This window comes from Falco cherrug, chromosome 1, assembly GCF_023634085.1.
Source record: "Falco cherrug isolate bFalChe1 chromosome 1, bFalChe1.pri, whole genome shotgun sequence".
Classification (NCBI taxonomy): domain Eukaryota; kingdom Metazoa; phylum Chordata; class Aves; order Falconiformes; family Falconidae; genus Falco; species Falco cherrug.
The window spans coordinates 35,077,964-35,102,560 of NC_073697.1; the positions used below are offsets into that span (position 1 = coordinate 35,077,964).

General features: G+C 37.9%; 1 protein-coding gene across 10 annotated transcripts in view; it reads left to right on the forward strand.

Annotated features, from left to right (window-relative positions):
• Positions 1-24,597, forward strand: part of LCORL (ligand dependent nuclear receptor corepressor like) — an 85,645-nt gene that overhangs the window by 30,356 nt on the left and 30,692 nt on the right. For all 10 annotated transcript variants that reach the window (XM_055700857.1, XM_055700856.1, XM_055700859.1 and 7 more), the window contains 3 exons: positions 5,402-5,481; positions 5,751-5,880; positions 14,862-15,116. In XM_055700857.1, the coding sequence (XP_055556832.1) occupies positions 5,402-5,481; positions 5,751-5,880; positions 14,862-15,116 (465 nt within the window). The remainder of the gene's footprint in view (positions 1-5,401; positions 5,482-5,750; positions 5,881-14,861; positions 15,117-24,597) is intronic.

Consider the following 24,597-nt stretch of genomic DNA (forward strand, 5'->3'; position numbering starts at 1 on the left):
ACAGATATTGAAACTAAGACACAAAGTAAATAACTTCCCTTAGTTAAACTATACAGTTGGTAGAATCAAAACCAGAACTCAAGTTTTTAGACTCTTAGCAACATGTTAAAATCACAGCATCTTTTAAGGTGTCAGTTTTTCTTGTCATAACCACAGAACCAGTACTGTTAACATGCAGCATTATGCCTCGTTAGCAAGAGTGTATGTTTCCTTGAACAAACTTCAAGAAATTATACAGCTTTCTTATCCAGAACTGTGTGAGAATTGGCTGAGACATATGCCACTTAACTACAGTAGTGTTTTTTCTCTTACATTGTTGGGTTTATCTATTGCTTGTAACATAGGAAAAAACCTAATAATGTTTATAAAATGTAACATGAGTGTATTAACTGATGTTTCCTCCTTAGTTCTGTCTTGAAAAAATATTTGATCTCTAGTTAAAATACTGTATTGTATTATCTCAAAGTTTCTTGAGAGAATAATAATTTTTAATAAAAAATGGTAAAAGGTATTCTTTTTATTCTAAAACCTTCAGTTTTACTAGGTTATTTTACTTTTCCAAGAAAATATCTTTTAAACCTCAGAAATTATTTCACTGAGAAGCCAAACTAATTAAACTGGAATAGGCACTCATAATAAGTTACCTGAAGATGGCAAAACGGTTTTCATTTTCTTGAAATTTTTATGATGTATATGTAGGATTAGCTTGGGCTTGCTTAAATGGTTCTCTTCATCTCTGTTATTCAGCACCAGTTTTTTTCCTGACAGCTTTGATAGTGGAGCTTCTGGTTGCGAAGGTGTCAGGTTCTGTATCTTGGCATCTGACCTTAGTCATGCTCAGAATGAGCTCAAGGTTTCTGGTGTCATCGGATCCTTAGGGCTTCCTAATCCTTTGCTTTACCCATTTTCAGCTAAGTAGATTCACATGTAAATTGTTATTCTTTACTTAGGGATATTTAGCTAAACTGTTAAAAATATTTCCCTCTAATCATCTGGTGTGTGTGTTTCCTTTCTTGGGATTATATGCTGGGGTTCTGTTCTCTTATAGACAAAGTAAAAACAGTGCCTTGTGGGAGAAAAGCGGGTCTCTTTACTATTCTTTCTGTGCCAGGAAAAAACCCCTTTATACAGGATGAAAGGTTTGTTTGAGGGTATGTTTTATTTTTCCTTAGGTTGTTCTGGAATATTTATTCATATATAAAGTAATAGAGTGAAAAATTTTTAGAAACCTGAATCTCTATTATTGTTCAAGTTTCTATGAAATTAAAAGATGAAAGAATGCAATAAACACCTTAGATACTGTGATGTACTTATTAGGAAGCAGTAGTGCCATATGAAAAGGAAGGGAATGATTTGTTCAGAATTGTCACAAATAGCTTGGAAGTTTATTGGGATGTTAATAATGCAGAAAATACTGGAAAGAAAATGTGAAATAATTGTCTAGTAAATCTAAATATGAAATAGCTTAAATTCAGCCATTAAAGAGGTAAACATGAAATCTGTTCAGTACTACAGATGTCCGTATGTATTTGCTTAATTTGGCATGACTGGGGAAACAAAGATTAGAATGGCTTAAACGTAAAAAGGCAGTAGTTCTTGTCAAAGTTCACCATCTTATTCTTAAAAAATGGAAATAGGTTAACAGCTTTGTACTAAAATATTTTGGTTTCAAGTAGTAATCTGTACTGTGTGTAATATTAAAATGTTCTTTGCACAGTCTTAGCAACTTTTTCTCAAGGGCCAGCTAGTGTTGAATGTTGTCAGCCCATCTTTCATCAGCTGACACTAAGCAGGATAAAGTGGCGAGGAGAAATGATCATGATCTGAACTTGAATGCAGCTAAGAGAAAGTTTGTGCTGCTTAAAGTGTCATCTGTGCCTCTGATCTTTCTGAGAACATGATTATATGTAGTTAAAAACGAATACTGGTCTTGGTATGTTTCTTGTGGTGGTGACCCGAGACTGGCATTTGATATATCTGGTATATACATGCTGTTTGATGGCACTTTTGCTTAGCTCATCGGCATACTTAATGTGCTATGTTGTACATGGTTCATACTACTTTGAATAAATTTAGTGTTATGTTGAGCTGATCTTTCTCAACGTTTACTTTTTTTCGTGACACACAAGGATTGCTCTCTAATTAGACTTTTAACAGTGGAACTCCAGGATTCCGAGGCAGAAGAGTTTATCTGAAAATATAAAACCTGTGTTGGAGTTACATGCAGAATCCCAACACTCATAAGTAGGTTTATTGTAGTTGCAAAGAAAACTGAAAATATGAACGTATAATCATTTAGGCTGGAAAAGACCTTTGAGATTTAGTCCAGCTGTTAACGTAGAACTGCCAAGTCCATCAATAAACCATGTTCCTAAGCACTGCACCTACATGGTTTTTAAACACTGCTAGGGATGGTCATTCCACCACCTCCCTGGGCAGCCTCTTCCAATGCTTGACCACCCTTTCAGTGAAGACCTACTTCCTAATGTCCAGTCTCAGCTTTCCCTGGCACAACTTGAGGCCGTTTCCTCTGGTCCTGTCATTAGTTATCTGGGAGAAGAGACTGATCCCCACCTGTCCACAGCCTGCTTTCAGGGACTTGTAGAGAGCGATAAGCTCTGAGTCTCCTCTTCTCCAGGCTAAACAAACTCAGTTCCCTCAGCTGGTCCCCATAAGACTTTTGCTCCAGACCCCTCAGCAGCCTCTTTGCCCATCTCTGGACACGCTCCAGCACCTTCATGTCTTTCTTGAAGTGAGGGGCCCAAAGCTGAACACAGGATTTGATGTGAGGCCTGACCAGGGCTGAGTACAGGGGGATGATCGTTGCCCTGGTCCTGCTGGCCACACTGTTTCTGATACAAGCCAGGATGCTCCTGGCCTTTTTGGCCTCCCGGGCACACTGCTGGCTCATATTCAGCTGGCTGTCAGCCAGCAGAAAAAGTAGTGTGGGTTTTTTCATCTATGGACATCTGAAAGGAATGGTTTTAACAGGCTGGGACAGCTAGATTAATTCAGAAAAATAACTCATTATCCTCTGTTACTGTCCGGTTAAGAAAAATCTTGTATCTGTTTTTGATAATCAGCTGTCAACCTGTCAAAACTGCTGGTTTGCATCCCTGGAAGCATATAATACATTGCTAATACAGAATTCTGCTTTGAATTAGTATTTTAGAGCTCAGCAAACTACATTTAAATAATAACAGAGTTACTTGGCTTATATTTGCACTCAACTTAAGAACCTAATTTTTTCAGATTCATTTTATTTTGGATGGTGCCTTTGTGATAGTATATTTTTAAGAAAGAAAAAGCTCAGTGGTTTGGGGTGGAAGGAAGGTGTGGGAAACAACCCTGAAAACATCGAGGTTGGAGAAGGAAGAGGGGAGAGGAGGTGCTTCAGGCACAGAGCAGAGCTTCACCTGCAGCCCATGGAGGATCACATTGGAACAGATATCCACACTACAGCCCATGGAGGACCCCACACTGGAGCAGGTGAAGATGCCCTGAAGAAAGCTACAGCCCAGGGAGAGCAGGCTCCTGGCAGGAGTCACAGCCCATGGAGAGGAGCCCCTGCAGGAGCAGGTTTTCTGGCAGGAACTGTGGACCTGTGGAACAGTCTTTCCCTGAAGGACTGTGCCCTGTGGAAAAGACACACATGATCAGTTTGTGAAGACCTGCAGCTGTGGGAAGTACCCACGCTGGAGCAGTTCATGAATGCTTGTCACCCATGGGAAAGGCCCCACTCTAGAGCAGGGGGAAAATGTGAGGAGGAAGGAGCAGCAGAGAGGAACTGTTGTGAACTTGAGAGCCCCTTTTCCTTGTTCTCTTCCTGTTGTTTGGGGTGGGGGAGGAGGTAGAAGAGTCAGGAATGAAGGGTGAGGTTGAAGCCTGGCAAGAAGAGGTGGTAAGGTGATTTTAGTTCTGCCTTTCCCAATATGCAAATCTATTTTTGTTGGTAATAAATAACTTCCCTCAAGTTGAGCCTGGCTCACCTGTGACAGTAACTGGTAAGTGATCTCCCTGTCTTTATCTTGACCCACAAGTTTTCCCATCTTATTTCCCCAGCCCGCTCTGTTGATGGGGGTGCAAGAGTGTGACTGGGTAGTGGTAGCAGCCAGCTGAGGTCAACTACCGCAGTGTGTTATTGAAAGCAGATAATCTCAAGAACCTGCCTACCAGAACTATGGTTGTGACTTAATGGCACGGGGAAAAGGAGGAACCATAATTGGTAATTCATAAGGGGTGGGGGGGAAGTTGTCTAGGTTGTCAGCACATGAACAGGATAGAGAGGACCTTGGTGTTGTAGGTAACCAGGTTCATATTCACCTGCCAAAATGCTGCAGCGATGATTGACTCATGATGATCATGACATGATGACAGAACCAGGATACTGTAGGAAAAGTACTGTTTACAGTTTAAGTAAGTCTGGTGCAAATGTAAAAGAAAGGTATCATCTTGACATCTTGGTCACCTGTGTTCAAGAAACAGGTGTTCAGGTGAGAATGGTACAGAAAAGATGGGGTTGAATGTCATTAGAGAAAACCAGGTGGGCTAGATTAGCTTAGTGAAGTGTAAAGGCAGGGTAACAATATTCTCTGTAAACAGTTAGTGTTCATGGGGATAAGAACAATGTTGCCACAAAAGCAAACTGGAATGATTTGCCCTGAGTAAATCCAAATGAGAAATTAGAAGGTTAATTTTAACTGTTAGCACAGTTGGTTTGAAAAAGCTTTAAAGCAGTTGGTGATCTGGGAAGAGGAGGAGTATGTGGTTGAAACCTCTTAACTCTTGAAATGGAATTTAGTAACTTGTTTCAAGGGAATAGATGGCGTGTCTCCATTCAGTAGAAGACTGGACTTGATATGGGTGATCAGTTCAAGTCCTATATTCCCTTAAGACCAAAGTACATCATCTTCTGGTAAAATATAAAGTTACTTTAAAGTTTTCTAAATAAGTGCTACAAGTGAATATAGGGGTTTGGTTTACATGGTATCAAATAAATGAAAATATTTTGAAGTACAACACTTGTAGCTTAGATGGTGAGAAGTCCATATCTTAACTCCTAGCTTAGTTTACTACAAAATTGAAAGCAATGATGACTGGAATTCAGAACTTTATCTACAATATTCAGATGTCTCCAGTAACTGTGATAGGTAATCAATTTAAATGTACGAGTTTACCTTTCCTTTTAAGAAAAGTGCGTTCTGATGTTTGCAAGCTGAGCCATGTGAGCCGGATAAGACTTGGAAATTTTGGGAGAATTGAATACTACTGACTACATTGTACTAATAAATGCGTATTAGATTATGATGAAATTTATTTAAGAGAACTATAGGATGTGTATTTTGTTCTCAAAATCTATTTGTACTTGTTTAAAACATCTAGCGCTCTCTCTTTTTTTAAGACTGTGAGCCAGAAGAGCTGACTGACTGGTCTATGGATGAGAAATGTTCCTTTTGTAACTTACACAAAGAAACAGTCAGTGTAAGTATGAACATGATATCAAGCATGACTCCCCAACACCCAGTCTTTGGTATGAAAGTAAGAATCAGAGAACTGGATTTTGCAGATAGGTTAATACTGCATTTTGACTTAAGGGAGTTTGGCTATGAGAGGGAGTGAGGTGGTTTGGCTTTATAGTAGATATCTTTAGTGGTTCTTCTTGACTCAGTAGCTCAGTAATTTAACTGTATCTTGTACTACTAGTAGACTAACTTCTGATGGAGATGTTATAATCTTTGTATGTCTTCTAGGATCGTGCATCAGTTATCGGTTCTTCACAGTCAACGCCTACAGAGGAACTGTCATCTCAGGGCCAGTCCAACACTGATAAGATTGAATGCCAAGCAGAAAACTATCTAAATGCACTCTTTCGAAAGAAAGGTAATAAAAGCGTGTCTTTTATATTAAGAGATATAACACAAATCTAGAAGAATCAAATGATTTAGTGGAGATTTTGATTCTCTAAGTAGTTTTCTGTTTGCCTACTGAATGCTGTTTTCCTTCTGTTGTTCCTTTGGTTTCCTTAATCTTTTTCTTCACTTACTTGAATCACCAAATGAAGCGCTATTCTTCCTACTTGCTGTTGCTGTTAGTCCTATTATATTGTGTGTTATTCTCTTGAATCCCTGTTCATTATATTTTATTGGGTTGTTTACCATGAGCTGCTACTTTGGCACCTGATGTTGGCATGAAGACATTTTCTGGAATTTTAAATGTTTTCTGTTCCTAAACTTTCACTTCTGAGTTTCAGCAGGAAGACCATTTTAGGTGAGAGAATGTGTCTTACAGATTACAAAATGGAATTTGGGATCTTGCACAAAAGCTGTTACTTCAAATACATTCAAGTCAGAAGCTGAAAATTCTTGTCAAAATATAGTATTTAGTAGCTCATTAATTCTTTTACTATCCTTGTTCTTTGGCACTCAGCAAGTTATAGCAGTACATGAGTGACTGCCAAGTCAGCTTGGTTCATGCAAGTTACTTAACTAGTCACTATCAACAGCAGCAAAAATCCTCATTTTCTTCCTTAAATTTCTGTGTAATAATGTGAATGCAGCTCTCCACAGTAACTACAACTTTCACAGATTTTTCTTGGATTTGGTAGGTGTACTTGGGTATTGAAATAGCTGAGTATGATTAGGGTGACAACCCTCTCTTGCTCTAACAAAGAATTAGTGTCAGGCACATTCTTTTCCTTCACATAGATGGGTGAAGAAAATGAAATTTTCTCCCCTTTACCTGCTGTAGCAGTAAGAGATTACTATGTCCTTGAACCTGGAGTGGGTGGAATCTTTTTCTGTATGGGACATCTGTCTGTTCAGCCTATGTTTTGCTTTGGACTTCAAAGAACTTTAAATGGAGTTCAACAGCATTTGGAGTCCATCTTCATTCCCTGGCTTTCATTAAAACCAACTATTTTCCATTTGAAATAATATGTCCACTGAAGCTGCACCTCATTATTTCTGAAATTCTTATATTTTTATCTTAGGCCTAGTTGAATGATATCTCCCTGGGCAGGTATTTTAATTCCTTCAAATTTCTACTTTCTCAGATCTTTTCTTGGTCTTGATGTACAATGTTTTTCAACATGCACTTGCTTTATGCTTCTGCTGGAGATGCTGTTTTTTGATACTCCTTGAGAGGAACTTTTATCATGGGAGAAGTGAAACTTGGCATGACCTCAACTTACCAGAGTGAGTGACTTCTGTGAAGTTTTTCACAATGAGCTCTTGGCTTTTAGCATCTTCCTTAGGTTTTTTGAGCTGCCAGATCAGTAATGCTGGGTTAAAAAGGTTTTGTCTATTTAAAAACAAAAATAAAGCCTTTACTGATTGTTACTGTGATTCTCTAAAGGACTTGTGTATTCCTGGGTAAGAAGAGGTATTTTGCTGGAGAGTTTTCTAAGAATACTGCTTCAGTTCAGGTTCCAGCAGTCTCTTAAGTTGTTCAAATTACGGGAAGTTGAAAGGAAAAAAAACTTTGTATCTGCAAAGGGCACGTGAAACCAGTTTGTGAGGCGTTTAAGTAATTATCTTGGCTTTGTAGGAAGAAGATGAAGAGTTTTACCAGGAAAATTCCAAATCTGCTTTCTGAATTTTTGAAGGTTTTTGAGATCAGTTATCAACTTAGGAAAAAAGGAATTTAAAAAATCAAGTAATTGTTTAGCTAAGGAACAGTTACTATACCTGGTAGTAAAACAGATGCCCTTTTGTTGTCAAAAAAAAAAAAAAAAATAGTGGAATTCGTGGTTGACTGTCTTTAAAATGGAAGTAGCACTTGTTTCACTTGTTTTGATTGCAAACTCCTCAAGGCTATATATTATCTCTTAATATTGTACCTAGCACAGTTTAATTTAGGGTCTCTGTGAACAACTTCTAAAACTAGTGAGCAAATTTGAGAGTTGTGTTTATTGTTCTCATTATCCTTCTATTTTAGATTGTTATTAATTATTAGTAAATAATTAAAAAATAGTATATGGCTGGATTTTTTAATTTGAAGATTTTTTTGTTGTTGGGGGCTTTTTATGTGTGTGGTGTGGTTGTTTGTGTATGTGTGTGAGGTGTTTTTTACATTGGGAAACTACCTCAGATCTCAAAATATGCAACCAGGTTATATCATTGTCTACAACATACAGCACTCAGGCATTCATAGATGAGGATCTGTCTGCAGAATATCAGATGAAGATGATTCCTCTTTTCTTTTACGAGGATGATAGAATTACAACCAGGCTGGGTAAACGCGAGAGGCTATAAGTAATAAAATCTTCATATTAGGAACTTGTCTTCACTATGTCTGTAGGAAAGGCCTATCCTCGGCAGACACCTCGGTAAAGTAATTTTTGTCATCAAACACTGATAGTTTCCATTAAACAATATATCTGAAACTCAGATGCTTTCTTCCTAAGTGTGACATCTCTTTAGCCATTTGGTGTTGTAAGCAGAGTAGACTGTGATACTTTTCCACTTAAATAACATTAAAAAACATCAATTTTCTTTTGTCAAAGAAGCAGTTAAGAAGAAAAACTGTAATGTGCTTTAGAAAATACATATTAGTCTTTTTTTGTTTGTTACTATGAGTATTATAGAATGTGGCATGTGGCAGGACCATAGCTATTTAAGAGCTCGATCAGACATTTCAATCATGGATTATTAACTTTCTGGGTTGCCATGATCCTCATTTTGCGTTCTTGGAAGCTTTTTTTCCGTGCAGATTGTGACCTCTTTAAACAAACAAACAAAAAAGTCATTTAAATATATTCAGGGCTCTGAATCAGGTTCTATCTTCAGGACAAGACCAACCAGATAAAGACAGAGACCTGAAAAGCTTTTGTAGAAATTAAGGAATGGAGCCACAAAAGGGGAGAAAATGGTCAAGATTACTTGAATCTTCCAGATTCTCTGGGCAGCTCAGTCAAGTATCTTTAGTGCTGTGTTTTCCATACCAAAATAATTTCCCTGGAAGTTTTTTGAAGTTATTCCTAGTTTCTAGGTATCTGTCCTGTGTTCTGAAATATTTCCATTCCTAACTAGGGCTTTCTTACACCACACTGTATACCTGCATTTAACTCTCTGAGTTCTTCTGTTCTTTGCTTGATTATAGCTCAGATTCATAAATGTCATGAGCTGGTTATGCTTCTTGCATGGTGTATATAGAAGTTGGCAAACCTGTGAAAATGTAATTTTGCACACATAATGTCAGACTACAAACAAGTGTTACTTTCTGAGGTGTAGTTTTGAGATGTACACACTACTTGATCCAATACACCTGCAGTTTCCTTTTTATTAATAATTTTAAGAAATCTAATTTGTTCTTTCAAAGTCTGAAAGGTTTTCTGTAAGAACTGAGAACTCTGTCACAGCTTGTGCTTCAAAACTTCTATGAAAGTCTTCCTCAAGGCAATCGGGAAAGAATGTTTAGCGGCATTTCAGCTGCTCTCTTAAGCAAGTAAAACATACTTGTTGTGTTGACTGCCCACCAGTGTTACTGTCTTCACTGACTTCCGGATTTTTTGGTCATTTACAACTACATTTAAGAAAATCCTTAGAGATATGACTGTATGTAGAGTATTGAAAATTACCATCCAAGCAGAGGAAGGAAAAACGTTGAATGTTTATAAGAACACAAGACTAGAGTGAACTTGGCCCTTATTCTTTTGGTTGATCAGTTAAGTTAAACTAATCGTGTTACATGGCTCAGAATAAATTACCATATTCTGTTTTTAACTTGCTAGTGATCTGATGGTGAGTTGGACAAATTTATGGGTAGAGCTAAGAATATTGCTGGGACAGTTTGGATGTTGAGGTTGGGTCATTCTAGAAAATGTGGGCTTTTTTTGAAAAGGGGAGATCTGGAGTGAAAACAGGCAACACAGTGATAAGTAACTAGGTGTTCTTAATTCTACTACTCGCACAACAGGGTTATAATGTACAAAGGGGTTGTGGTTTCCTGCTGATTTCCACTGCCTTTTGGTGTTGTATCAGAAGAGAAATTAAGTCGCTATTTTGACTTTTTAGTGAAAAAATACTGGTTTTTCAAGAAATAGAGCACTACTGTGAACACTATTTTGGGAACTTTTAACTCTTGGTTCATTGTCCTGCTTGTGCACATGTGAACTATCAGTTAAATCGGTCATTATTTTGTGCATTGCAGTCTAATGAACACACATAGTGTTAATGTACAGAATACTTAAGAACAAGAATTTTAATAGTTACAGGGTGGTGCAGTACATAAATTGAGGACTTAATCCTAAATGTGAGCTTTGAATTACAATAAATCATTGCAATTAGTCATAATTACACATAATTTTTACTACTGTCTTGACAATCTTGACAATTAGAAGCAGAAAATAGCAGTTTACATCACACAAATGTATCATTTAGCTTTTTCTTATCCTAATATCGGTAGATCTGATCTGAGAGAGAAACTAGAGGAATATCAGAGCTGCCTTTTACTCCAAATCCTTAAGAGACTCTTCTGCTGGGTTTGAAGTAGTATGTAGATACATACATGATCCATGGAGTAAATACATCTGCCTTGTGTTTTAAATCAACTACATGAAAAACAGAAGTTTAGACAGATGTAGGCATGTAGATTTTAAACTTTGTAAGTGGCTATAATAATGACTTCTGGAATCTTAGAATAAAACATAAAATGTCATAGAATAAAGACTTTTTAGGTCATACAAAGTATATCTGGTGCCATCTGCTGATAATAATTAAGAAATATTTCCTAGTGATACTAAGCTCAGAGACCTAACTTCTCTTACCCCAAAATACATTAAGTTGCATTTAAAAATTTTATACAGCTAATTACAAATTTCCTATGTTTAGTGAGACTTTACCACTGTGAACTTAAAATTACAGGTATCTACATGTTTTTGTTGTACCATTATAATAAAAATATGGACTTACAGCCATTGAATGTAAGTAATTAGACTTTATGTAATGCACTTCAAGTGCGTGTACCCGATTGTGATCACTCGGGAGTCTTGTATTGATAAAACATTATGTCAAAGTTGCATTTAGCCTTAAAAAGTCTGCTTTCTTTCACAAATGTACAGTGTGTGAAACCAAAAACAAGTATATGAAACCATATAACTTTTTCTTCATACCTTTGATTATCTAACATCTCTCTTGCTTCTGTTCTATGTCATTTGGAGAGCAGTGGGAAATTATTTTGAACTTAAATACTCTAAATAACTTCTATTATGAGGAAGAAGTAATGTATGCACAGCTTCATTGTCTGTTAGGAAGCAAAGCAGTATTAATAGGAATGGATCAAAAGTGGCTTTCTAGTACCTCTGAGGAGGTTACTGAGAAGACAGGGTCAAACTCTTTACAGTGGTGCACAGCAGGACAATGGAATATTACAGACAAATTGAAACGAGAGGCTCTTTTTTACATAAGGAAAAATGAGGACAGGCAAGCAGTGGAACAGGCTACCCAGAGAGGCTGTACAGTCTCCATCCATGGAAGTATTCAAGACCTAACTGGATAAACCCCAGAGCAACCTGATTTGATCTCAGTCTTCCCTGCTTTGAGCAGGCCGTTACTAGAGACATCCCAAGGTCCTTCCAACATGGACTACAATTCTGTGACTTACACAACAGAACAGTCAATGTGATACTGACGCTATTTGCATTTATGGCAGTTAAGCTTAGACTAACTGTGGCCTAGCCCCATAGCTTGAGTATGCATTAGCAGCCAGAACACCTCAGATGCACCCCTGGAGCACATCTTCTAGATTATATGCTCTGAAATGCTCCCCACTGCTCCAAGTAATACCTTTCTAGAGTAAATTAACTTTAAACCTGTAAACTGCCAGTAGCTGTAGCAGTTGAATAGACAAGAATTTTTCCTGTATTTATTCTTCTATAGGGAGTATTTGGAAATTATTAGAAAAGAAATAAAACTAATACTAAAGAAAATGTACGAGCAAAAAAATAAATCCTTTGTTTTTCCACATAGGTCAAAAGATGACTTTGCTTCTAGTGGAAAAGAAGGCTTCTCCTGCAAGTGTCTGAATGCAAATAGTCTTGAATATTAACAGTGTGAATTGTCTAAAATGGAATAAAAAAGCAATAGAAACCTGGCAGTTCTATAATAATTGATGCTGGGAGTGGTGATTAATAAGCAGGAATTTATTCCAGGCTGTTGTGTTTTTCAGCTAATGGTAGGCGTCCCCTGTGTTTTATGATCTTTTGCTTTTTAAAGGCACAGACCATGCCAGGTTGTAAAATAACTAATCTTTCCCATTTGCACTCATGATCACCTTTTCTCCAAAAATCTCCAAAGAAGTTTTTCTTGGGTACATGCAACAAACTAATTTGTCTATATAAGCAGGGTCCTTCTAGACCAGTTATTTGGTAGGCTATTTAGTGTTGGTGATGTTCTGTCTATTTCATTTTGTATGAAATGGTTGTCAGATTTCTGTTTGCTTGTGTTTGGGTATGTTTTTTGGTGTTTGTTTGGTTTTTTGGTGTTTGGGATTTTTTAAACTAAACTATTGATCAGTAGCTTTCATTGTCTAGAGCTAAGATTCCCTTGTCATGCAGACACTTTAGTTCCTACATAATTCAGTTTTTCAATTCCATCTCTTAACTTTCCTCATTTTTGTTATTTTTTTGTATGTAGATTAGCATTTTTACGCATGTTGCCCTACTGCTTCAATATCTTCTGCTGAATTTTTTTTCTTTCCTTTTAAGTATGTTTCTAGGATAATAAAATTCCAGTTGAACATTTATTGGACTCTTTATTTAGGAATTGGAAAATGCCAATAAACAAATACCTGTGCCTGGGTGCTACATGATAGGGAGAGATCTTTTTCTTTGTAGGTATCCCCCAACATTTAGAATTTCACCTCATACCTCTTCTAGAAATTCTTATCAATTTTAGAAATTTTGTTAGAGATCTTGTTGAGAGATTGTCAGAAGATAGTGCTTCAACCATAAGCAGACTTGTTTTGTCATGCCTTGGATAAGGTTTGTTGAAGCCAAGATGTATAGCATATACTCAGTCTTTGAAAATGCTGAAGCTTTACCTTACCTCATAAAGCATTATAAGTATTATAAAGTACCAACCAGAAGGTAATAACAAGAAGCATCTAGTCAGATTCCCTCTCATATGCTTTACACAGCAGATCGCATGCACAGCAGAGTGCATGTTTGTAACTCTTGCAATACTCTGAAAATGAATTCTCAAAATGGATATGTTTTGAATAAACCTGAAACAAACAAACAAAATCTGTGCATTCATCCTAAACTGGAGCAGCATTCTTTGATCTGTTTCAGTGGCCACTCTCTTCCTAGTAGATGGTTAAAGCTTCATTGGCATAAAATGATTGAATAATATGCTGTGTGATCCTCCAAGCTACCTATAAGGAAATTTACACTTTGCATGCAAACCTACCTGATCCACTCCTTTCAGTTTCTCCACTTCTATGAAAACAAAACTCAATTTATTATTTGTCTTATCTGTTTCAGACTAATTTAAGTATTCTAGTAACTGCCACCATATCCTTTAGTGTTTCTTTCAGGCAATCAAGGCTGACCTATAAGCTAGTTCTTCATATCACATTCACACTCAATTTAAATCCCTGTCCTTTCTTGATGAAAACTGTTTCACTTATTACCTATGAACTCAAGGATGGGCAGTGGTTAAAACATTAAAAAGGGTATTTTTATTTGTGTGTGCAGAGTTGAAGAAGGAAGGGTGGGATAGTAAAATGAGTACCAGTATTGCCACTTGAAGGAAGAACATAGATCCTTGAATATAGGCAGTTGTGCTTCTCTTGTGAAATCAAGTAATGCATTGACGAGTAACGCAGCTTACTTTGAGTGTCTTAATTGCATTGTTATTTATGTGAAGTTACACATATGTATTTTGTTGATCTTTCTGGTACTTCTATTAGGATTCCTTTCAGTGATTCACAAGTGTAGTTTCATCTATGCTTGTTAATAAGAAGTTTTAATTATTTTAATGTTGTCTGTCAGCTAGAAAAAGTCATAGGTGTCTCATGTTTGATTCTTTTATTGGATCTAAAATGAAATACTTCTTTCCATGGGACTGTTACATACACAGACAAAAAATAAGGTACATAAATTTAGAATAGGAACTAAAGCTTTTTTTGCCAAATGTTTTCCTTGGTAACACTTTGAAAATGTCCTGGAAATGTCCTGAAAATCCTGTAAGATTTTACAATAAAAAATTTACAATTTTATTGTAAAATTCAGTTGCTTGTCCTGTACAAATTGTAGTAAAACATTCCAGGTAGCGTCATATTGGTTTTAACATTATAATCCTACATCTATGATGGCGATTGTAATCTAATACATAGATGAAACAAATTTTTCTTTTTTTTTTTTAACATGAGCTCCTCAGAAGCTATGTTCTATGTTATGAAAATGATTAATCTATAGAACTGCACTTCAAAATTAATTATTTTTGTTATGGTTCTTTGAAAGTAACTTATTTATGTATTAATTCATAGCTTTAACTTCCACTGTTTTTATTCAAAACTATTTCAAAACTGAAAATGAAGAGTCAGCAAATGAGAGTTCAACTTAAAAACAATAAATACAGATGCTGACTCGCATACCTGTAGTATTTATCTATCCACATAATTTTACTTGCCTGCTGTGACAGAGGAATAAGGTAAAAATTACTGATGTGTGCTAAACATGTCCTTCTAAGTGACCTCCAGTAGGAATGCTCATAAGAGAAACTTAGTAGATATCTGAATTAATGTTTGTTACATGTGTACTTACTACACACACTTATTGTGCTTATAAGAAGTATTTATATAAAGAAAAATAATTGGGGTTTTTAATACATCTGTTGCCTGTGTTGTTTTTTTATTCCTAGATCTTCCTCAGAACTGTGATCCTAACATTCCCCTAGTTGCTCAGGAATTAATGAAAAAAATGATCCGTCAGTTTGCAATTGAGTACATTTCAAAAAGTAGCAAAATTCAAGAGAACAGAAATGGTTCATCATTTGAACCAAGTCTGATATGTAAAAGTATCCAAATGAACCAAACTGAAAACTCCCTTCAGGAAGAGCAGGATAGCCCTCTAGACCTCACTGTGAATCGAACTCAAGAACAGAATACTCAGCAAGGTAAATTTCTATATCTGATTATCTGTGTTTTGCTGTTATTTATTACCATGTTATGTCTTATTGCCTTAAAAACATAAGTATGTGTCTGTATCAAGTATCTGTATGTTTTGTCTTCCCAAATTAGTAATTAATCGGAGGGGGGGGATATTATTCTGTGTTATCAAAATAAGGTTGAAGGAAAATTGGTGTTGCATCCACTTAACAGTTAGAAAACCCATACATTTTCCCTTAAACACCAAGAAAATGGTTAGAGAACTGTTAAAACAAAACAAAAGCACCAACACATTCTTTCTAGAAACATTTTTCATATTGGGTTAGCAGATAAATGTTATTACTCCTGAGTGCCTGTATTAGATAATTTGGAATTTTTCAGCTTTAGAATACTGAATCTAAGTCAGCTCACCTGTGGCTGTCACAGGTAACAGTAGTTTAAAATGTTGTTGAAAAATGGCTGTTAAGAAGCCTTCTGAGGAAAGAGAAAGATAATGGAATTTCAGAGAGCAAAGATCATTCTGTCTGTGTCTTCCCTTGGACAATTTGAATCTTTAAATACAGGCTGGTTAGAATGATAGAAAGATTAATTTGGGAGGAAACTTCCATACTTCGTGGAAATTTAGTAATTTAAATTCATTAAATATAAATTAATTTTAAAGAATATAAATTAATCATTACAGTTCAGTGCAACTTTCTTAATTGAGGTTAAAGCTAGAAAAAGAAAAATAAATTCTGTCTCATTATCATTTACAAAAAAGGAAATAATTTCTTTGCTTCAAGGAATTGCTATCCAGAACTGATAACAGTATAATCACGAGAGTGGTTTGGACTTTGAACTTTATTTGGATTAGCAGCAATTTTCAGGTAGGGTTGTTACTGTCGCGTGCAACTGACAGTGGCAAAAGCAGCGTTTGTCTCTTACAGATACAAGGGTCCATTTTAATCCGAAAATACTGCAGAGCAAAGGGAAAAGTTTACCTGTGTGTCACATACCATACTAAAAAAGTTAAAAGTTTTTTAAAAGACAATAATGTATTGGTCAGAATGAAAGCAGATTTCATGTGTTTGTGCTTAATGATGTGGTCTTTATTAGATGATGTATCCTTTGAGGGTGGGAACTCTGACATAGATTTACCTTGCTAAATACACCTGTTCTAGATCAAATTTTCAGCATCCTTTCTCTTTGACAGCAGAAGTATTAAGAAATTGTGGAATTCCCACTTTTATTCTGTGTGATCAGCAGAAACCAGTTAATGCCTGCATTTAGCAAATACCTTGTACAGATTAAATCCTGAGTTGTGTTTCCACATTTCTCTGCTCTGAATGGATTACAAATTTTAGAGATTTATAGTTGGCCAGGGTGAAGCATGATTCTTTTGCAAGAGCAATAAAAAGTACTCTCCTGATATCAGCAATATAGCCTGTTGCTTACTTCAGCAAGTGGTTATAAAGAACAATTAGTTTAAAATGTCCATGCAGGAGCCAAGTCCCCAAAGACAAGTTTTGGGCCTTGCTGAGCCCAGTGAATTAAAGGGAAGGCAGAGGGTGAGCAAGGCAGGGATGGGAAGAAAATTCTGCTGCCACCCTGAGGTATTTGAAAATCCATTAATCTTTTGTCCAAGAAAAACTTAGAGAGATTGAGGTATTAAACCCTCTTTTTATATCGTTTGAATTCTTCTTACAGTGAAGCTTTAACAGCAAGTTTAGAATTGCATGTCTTCAGCAAAACATCTGAGGCTGAACTCACTCAGCATACATAGTTTACTATGTAAAACTTGTATGCTCTGTAAGATACTGTAGATTCTCAGAACATGCATGGCCGTGTTTGCTGGAGCGCTTTGCAGATGTTAGATCCTAGTCTCGCTGTAAAGTTTAGAGCTACTGAAATGAGAGGAAGTATGGAAATGAAACTATAGGTGGAGAAAGGTTTTGAGCCATCGTCTGTTGCCTACTAGGGAAGCAGTGTTGCACTTCCTATTTCCCATGAACACATTGGGTTCGAGCTCTCTTAGCTTTCCACTGTGGTAGTAGCAACACAAGCAAATAGGATCAACATGGAAAAAGTCAGCCTGCTTGTATTTGTTGTGTGCAATGATTCATGAAAAGTTCTTTCAACTAGCTGTTGTCAGGGTCTATGTATCATTATTCTACCTGCCCCTCACTTCTGTCCTTTTCCTAAGAAAGCTTGGATATATTGAAGTGCTACGTACCTATAGTAGGGAATTGTGAAACTTTCTAATTGCATTATTTAAAAAATACATTAGTCTGTGTCTAACATAGCATACCTCAGTCTGGAGACTCATAAAGGCTATATCATGGTTCCCTTCTAAGAAGTGTCTTTTAATTGACCATGCAGCTCTTTATTTGCTATTTGCAATTCCTGTTAAAATTTCCAAATGAACTATAGTAGAGTAGGAAGTTCAAATTTGTATGTGACTCTGATAGATCCTCAAAATCAATCTTTTTAATTCAAATCCTGTGAAGCAGATCATGATGTAAATATAAATATTTCAGATAAATTTTCTGTTTAGGCAGGTATTTTGTGTTTACCGTAGTTGTCTTTAAAATGAATGATCTAAATAGCCAAACAGTCTTTGTTCATTTGCTAGGGCAATGATTCTTGGGCTTAAGTTCAGAGGAAGGAGTCAGCTTTATTTTCCAGGTCACTAGAAGTATTTTTTTCCACTGAGCAGATCCAAGCTAAGTGCTAGCTCAATATTGAAGAAAGATTCTCTCGCTGAAGATGTCTGGATAATCTTCATATAAGAAAGCTTCTTACTTCTCTGCAGTATCTGTAGGCCGTATCTGGAGTACGCCCAAAATACTCAGGGCTGGCCTTTCCAGTTTACATGGGTTTTACATGGCAAATTTTGGTAGCTGGCATCTTTGAGGAGAGGTCAGGGGCTGGCTGCCTTAGACACAGCCAGCTCTGCAACAGGCCAAAGTGGAGCACATCAGTGAGGTTTGCGGTGCCTCTATTTAAGGAAGAGCAAAAATGCTGGACACTCACAGGAGGAGCGAGAAACAGCAGGATGAACAACAAAGTCAGAGGAGAAGGAAGAGGTGCCTCACGCACCATAGCAGTCATTTCCCTGCAGCACAAGGAGAAGGCCACAGTGGAGCAGGTGTTCCCCTGCAGCTCATGGAAGAAAACACTCTGTAGCAGGTAGTCATATCGCAGCCCATGGAAGACCCCACATCGGAGCAGCTGGATATTTCCTGAAGGAACTGCAGCCTCTGAAGAACCCACGATGGAGCAGGGGAAAAGTCTAAGGAAGAAGGTGCTGTAGAAAAGAGTTGTAATGACTGTAACAGTCATTCCCAATTCTGCTTGTGCCATCTGGGGGTGAGGGGGAGAGGTCAAGGAACTGGGAGTGAAGTTGAGCATGGGAAAAAGTAGGATGAGGAAGTGCTTTAATTTTTGTCGTCTTCTTATTATCCAAATCTATTTTCATTTGCAATAGATCCATTTTCCCCAAGTCTGTTTCACCAGTGATGGTAATTGGTAAGTGATCTCCCTGTATTTATCTTTCCCTGTTCCCCAGGGCTTAGTACTGGGGCTAGTCATGTTTAGTATCTTTATCAATGATCTGGATGAGGGGATCAAAGGCACCCTCAGTAAGATGACACCAAGTTGTGGGTGGGAGTGTTGATCTGCTTGAGGGCAGGCTGGCTCTGCAGAGGGATCTGGACAGGCTGGACTGATGGGCAGAGGCCAATCGTATGAGGTTGAACAAAGAGGAGCTGGGTCCTGCACTTGGGTCACAGCGACCCCATGCAATGCTATAGGCTTGGGGGAGAGTGGGTGGAAAGCTGCCTGGCTAAAAAGGACCTGGCAGTGCTGGTTGATGGCCAGCTGGACATGAGCCAGCAGTCTGCCCAGGTGGCCAAAAAGGCCAAGAGCATCCTGGCTTGTATCATTTACAGTGTGGCCACCAGGACAGGGTAAGTGGTTGTCCCCCTGTTACTCAGCACTGGTGAGGCCGCATCTTGAATATGTGTTCAGGTTTGGGCCCCTCACTACAAGAGGGACATAGAGGTCTGGAAGGCCCAGAGAAGGGCCGTGAAGCTGGTAAAGGGTCTGGAGCAAAAGTCTTATGAGGAGCAGCTGAGGGAACTGGAGTTGTTCAGCCTGGAGAAGAGGAGACTTGGGGGACCTTATTGCTCACTACAGCTGCCTGAAAGGGGGTTGTGGACAGGTGGGGGTCTCTTCTCCCAGATGACTAGTGAGGAAATGGCCCCAGGTTGCCTGGGGAGGTTTAGTTTGGATATTAGGAACAATTTCTTCATTGAAAGGGTGGTCAAGCATTGGAAGAGGCTGCCTAAAGAAGTGGTGGAATTGGCATCCTTAGAAGAGTTCAAAAATGGCGTAGGTGTGTAGTGCTTAGGGACATGGCTTAGTGATGGATTTGGAAGTCCTGGGTTAATGGTGGGACTTGAGGGTCTCGGAGGTCTTTTCCAACCAAAATGATTCTATCATTGCATTTTGATGACCTTTTTAATCTTATTTGTCCCTGCCTCCCTGTTGAGGGGAAGTGAGAGAGGGGCTGGGTAGGTGCCTAGCTACTGGCCAAGGTTAACCCATTGCACTTCTGGTACCGAATCATTCAGTGCTGTATTTGAGCACTGGCATTTAGGGATATCCAGTTGACACCTGACTGATAGCAAAGTCCCAGATTGTGCTCTACTTTCTTCTACATGTGGAAGTGTGGTAACTTGGCAGGGCACTTTAATTCCTGTGCATCTTGGTGGTAACTAAACAGGCAGTTACTTTGCCGTCAGTCAATTAGAAGCAACTGTCTCCAGAAGTACTTATATCTTTTGTGCTCTTTTTTTTTTTTTTTTTTTTTTTTTTGTAATCCATGTAACTCTTAAGACTCTCCAGGCCTTGAAAAGAATACTCTGTATAGTGAAAGACAATTTGTTTTGCATGCACTGCACCTAAAAAAAATAGGGTGTTACTGTGTGTTTTTGCAATATTACTTGTCCTCCAAACTAAGCCAATGAAGAAGCAGCATCGTTGCAGAATAAAACACTGAGTGAGGAACAGTCTTGCAGTATCCTGCAGCAACTTTCTATTTTCTTGTGCACTCATGATGCTGAGCTCTGAGGAGTGTTCCCAGCAGCATTTAACTTTGATGCAGAGGTTTCTTTCCTTTGCTAGGTGTGGGAGAGTTGATAGTTCTCATGATGCAAAGCAAAATGACTTACAAAAGGCAGAAGTATAAGATACAAATAAATAATCTGTTCATTTAGCTGCACAAGCTTATTCTTGTTGCTGTATCTACTGGGAACATACTGGGAATGATAGTGTGTAAACATAGCAGAAAAACGCAAGAGAATTTGCATAATTTCCTTGTTTCGTTGATCCATCATAGACTGGAAGACATCAAAAGGTTGCTGGCAATGTGTGATGCATGAACTTTTTACCACTATCCTGTAGCTTTGTTGTTGTTGGATTATTCATATTTTTCCTACTTCTTCAATAATAGCCAAGTCAAAAATTCTGTTTTAAGTAATTTAAAATAGCATTTTATTATCCATTTTAACAATATGCGTGTAACTTCACCGAAATTTATAGCAAAATAAGGGCTTTTCAATAACAGATGAGAAATTGGAAACAATTCTTAATTTCTGAAAAGTGGTTTCATGTCTCTTGAAAATCCATACTGCAGTTAGTATAGCAACTGGGATCACAGCATGTGTGGCCTCTTGATAGCTATGTTCAGGGCTATAGAAAGAATTCCAAACATTACTGAAAATAACTTTTTATTTTCTTAATACACTGTTTTTGCCATATGTATTGGGGGAAAATATTGTGTGTGCATTTTGAAGGTACACATGCCATGTTCCCAAAGATAAATTGTATGAGCTGTAAATATATTCAAGAAACAGTTTGTTTAATACTTCTGCATGAAAAGGTCACCCTAAAAAAGTACATTTTTGAGGGGAGTAGGTGTTTGTTTCTTCCTTGGCTGCCATGGTGGCAAACAGCCAAGCTCCTTGTCAGACACTCGCTTGCTTGCTTCCCTCTCAGTGGCACAGGGGAGAAAATGGGAAGAACAGGAAGGAGAGCTCATGGGTTAAGGAAATAGTTGTTGCTTACTGCTTGCCATTATGAGCACAACAGACTCTGCTTGGGGAAAATTAACTGCAATTATTGCCTATTAAGTATTTAATTATTAATTCAGGTAGTGGAAACAAAAAAAACCCCTCATTACAACACCACCTTTCCTCCTCCCTTTCCCAGGCTCAGCTTCACTCCAGATTCCCTTGTGACCCCTGTGGTGCAAGGGGAATGGATGTGGGGTGTCCACAGTCTGTATCCAATGGTTTCTCTCTGCCATTGGGCTTCCTTCTGCTGTTTTCTCATTCTTTCTGATCCCCTTTTCTCTCTCCATCTAGCACTTTTTGCCCTTTCTTAAGTATGTTTTCCTAGAGGTTCTGCCCAAATAGCTGCTGGGCTCAGGTGTGCGCTGCGGTGGGTCTGCTGCAACCAGCTAGAGCCATCTTTGTCCAGCACAGGGCACCCCTGGCCTCTCCTCGCAGATGCTGCCAAGACCTTGCCATGGACACCCAATATATAGCCATAAACTTTTCATCTGGCGGTTTTTCATTTTACAAAATAGCGCGTCAGGTCAGCAAAAGGGGGCTAGTCAAAGCAGTAGGTAAGAACTGATAAAAGGCTTTGGCATTCTTACTGCTAGTTTTGTGAAAACATTGTTTCCACATACAGCAGCACAGAAAACAGTCAGTGAAAGGCAAGGCATCAGAAAAGGTATTGAAGATGAGATAATGTCATTTTGTTGCTGTGACAAACCTTGTTGAAGTTTACCACAGTATGATGATTAAGATAAAGGAGGAGTTGTTATTTACAAAATCTCACAATATTACAACTAGGCAGGGCTTGCTGAAACTGCTTAAAAGGGAAAAACAGGTAAGGGGCAGCTTTTGCACAGCAGTTTGTAAACATATGGAACTGCTGTGGTAGGTGGCTGTGGAGGCAGACAATGTCATTGGGTTCAAAAAAGGCTTTGGACAACTTCTCAGCTAACAGAACCAAGGACAGAAACTAAAGCTAAAGTAGGCAGGGTTGTATCTCTGAGATTCCTAATCCAATATAGCAGCTACTTGGAGAGCAGAAGAGGAATGAGCTGCAGATAGTGGCCAGGCTGATGTGCTCTCCCACACTGAGTGCAGTTTTTCCCATGCCTGGAGACTGAAGACTGAGTAGAGTAGGTTATGTGACCTAGTAAGGCAATTCATAATAGCTAGCAAGAGGTTTCCTGAAACCCAGAAAAAACCAGAGAAGTTTGCTAGAATCAGTACAGAAATACCAGTTGTAGGAACTCAAGGATGACCCATACAGTTTCTGTTGCTTGTTCTTCGCCCGCCCACCCCCCACCCCCCCCTGCCGTTTCTCTAACATCACTGGTTTGGAGGAGTTTCAAGTGATTGTAGTCCCAATTATTTTGAAGATGACCTTTGTTCACAGTTACAGCTTGGTATTGCTGCACCAGATGATCTGGTGCTGAGAAGTAAAGGCCAGAGGTTGGGCCATTTCTTTGAAGTTCAATATTATTTAATATGCACGGAATTAACTTCATTAGAAGACTGAGCAGCAGACCTGAAAAACTTCCAATATTTTTTTTCTATAAAACCACCTTACAGGGTTTTCGTGTTCCTGATCTTATTCAGTTCTTGTCCAGAATTCTTGACTAAATAGCTGTTTTGAGTGATTTGATAGAAATGATAGGAAGTTCTGACTCATCTTAAAAAAACCCACTATTCCTACCTTGCAAATAACAGGTTTTCAAGTTTCATTGTCCACCTGTCGGATGCCTCTTTGCAAACTTTTTGGACTTGTACCTACTGAACCAAAGTAAACATCTCTGCTGTCTATATATACATACATTGATTTCATTAGGTAGCATTTCTTTGTCAAAGCTTTATAGCAAATGCTCTCATTTTCCTACCAGTTGTGGGTGCTTCTTTGTTACAATGCTACTACAAAGCAGGAAGATCTATCAAAACCAGGAGCCACAGTGTATTTTTAATTAATCTTTTTGACTTATCGGCCCTTTGTGGATCCGCATTGGGGGTTTTGTGTTGTTTGGTTTGTTGTTTGTTTTGAAGTTTTTTTGGGGGTGATTATTTTTTTTTGAGTGAAATCATTGAATAAAAGTGTGGTGTGTGGTGACTTTATCTGGTATTTTGTATGTATTATCACTTTTTTGGCATCTTTCACACTTTTTACTAAGGATCATCTTCCCATTAAGCATTGTTTTCAGGGAGTTGTCATATACTTAATGAATAAGTTTTGTGTGTTGGAGGAACCAACTGTCTTGACCCTGAAATGACTTTGCAGTTCTGCTTATCCCTTGGAGACCCAAAATGTATCTAATTTTTGTTTCAGGAGCCTGCATTTTCAGTACTCTGTTCTTAGTCATTTTTCAACTCACTGATGGCCTTGTGTTGTCAAAACCAATTCTGAAAGACTGGAAATGAAAATTATTTTGGAATCTTGCAAAAGTATTTGGGTTTCGTTTGTTGGGATGTGTTTTCCTAAAAATGTAGTTAACTTCAATTATTTTTGTAGATTGAATAGATAGAGATGATTAGCTCTTCATAACTTGCTAAGTTGTGAACTTTTAAGTAGGTTTTTCTCCAGTGACTTTGTCCAGTTATCTCTTCTGAACTTTTTTTATCTTAGTGCCTATGAATGTGAACTGAAGATGGAGAAACTGTTGTGAAACATACACGCATGAACACTTAAGACAGGGAGATGTACTTTGGATGACTGACAGAACACAGCAAATGAAACCTGTCTGTTGCACAGGACTCAGGGATGTTGTGAGCTTAGGTATTCAGGATAACTTTACAGCTGGGTAGGCCAAATAGTCCCTGGAGAATATTTCTGCAGTGTTTTTAATTGACTTTTCCTTCTGGAATATCACGGCATCACAAAGGTTGATTAACGTTAACTAGTCCTTCCTTTAACTTTCTTAGGGTTAAGGAAGACTTTGAAAGGAACATACTTAGGAGGAAAGTAACATCTTTGACAAGTGCCGTATTTATAAATATTTTTTACCCTTATGCTGACTTTCAAATGCTACTTTTTGTCTCTTTACCCTTCTTCAAATAATACAAAATAGTTGAGGAAAACCAGTCAAAATTTCTCAAAAACAGTCCAAACCAAAGAGCTTGATTTGATTGTCACACAAAACTATTTCTTTGTAGTATTGGTATAAAGGAGAGTTTCCCTAACAATTTTTCTTACTTGTTATTCAAGTATTGGCATTTGGACTATTCAACCAATGCTTCATGTCTGCATCTGAGGTTGTGGGGAAGTATATAGAGTTGACTGATGTTTTAGAAATAATACACATTAACATGAAGATGGCAGTAATGTAAAAAGGGCTAGCATAAGATTGCTTGTAGAGTTGACTGTTGAGCTACATGTTGAAACTCAAAATCAGATTCACAG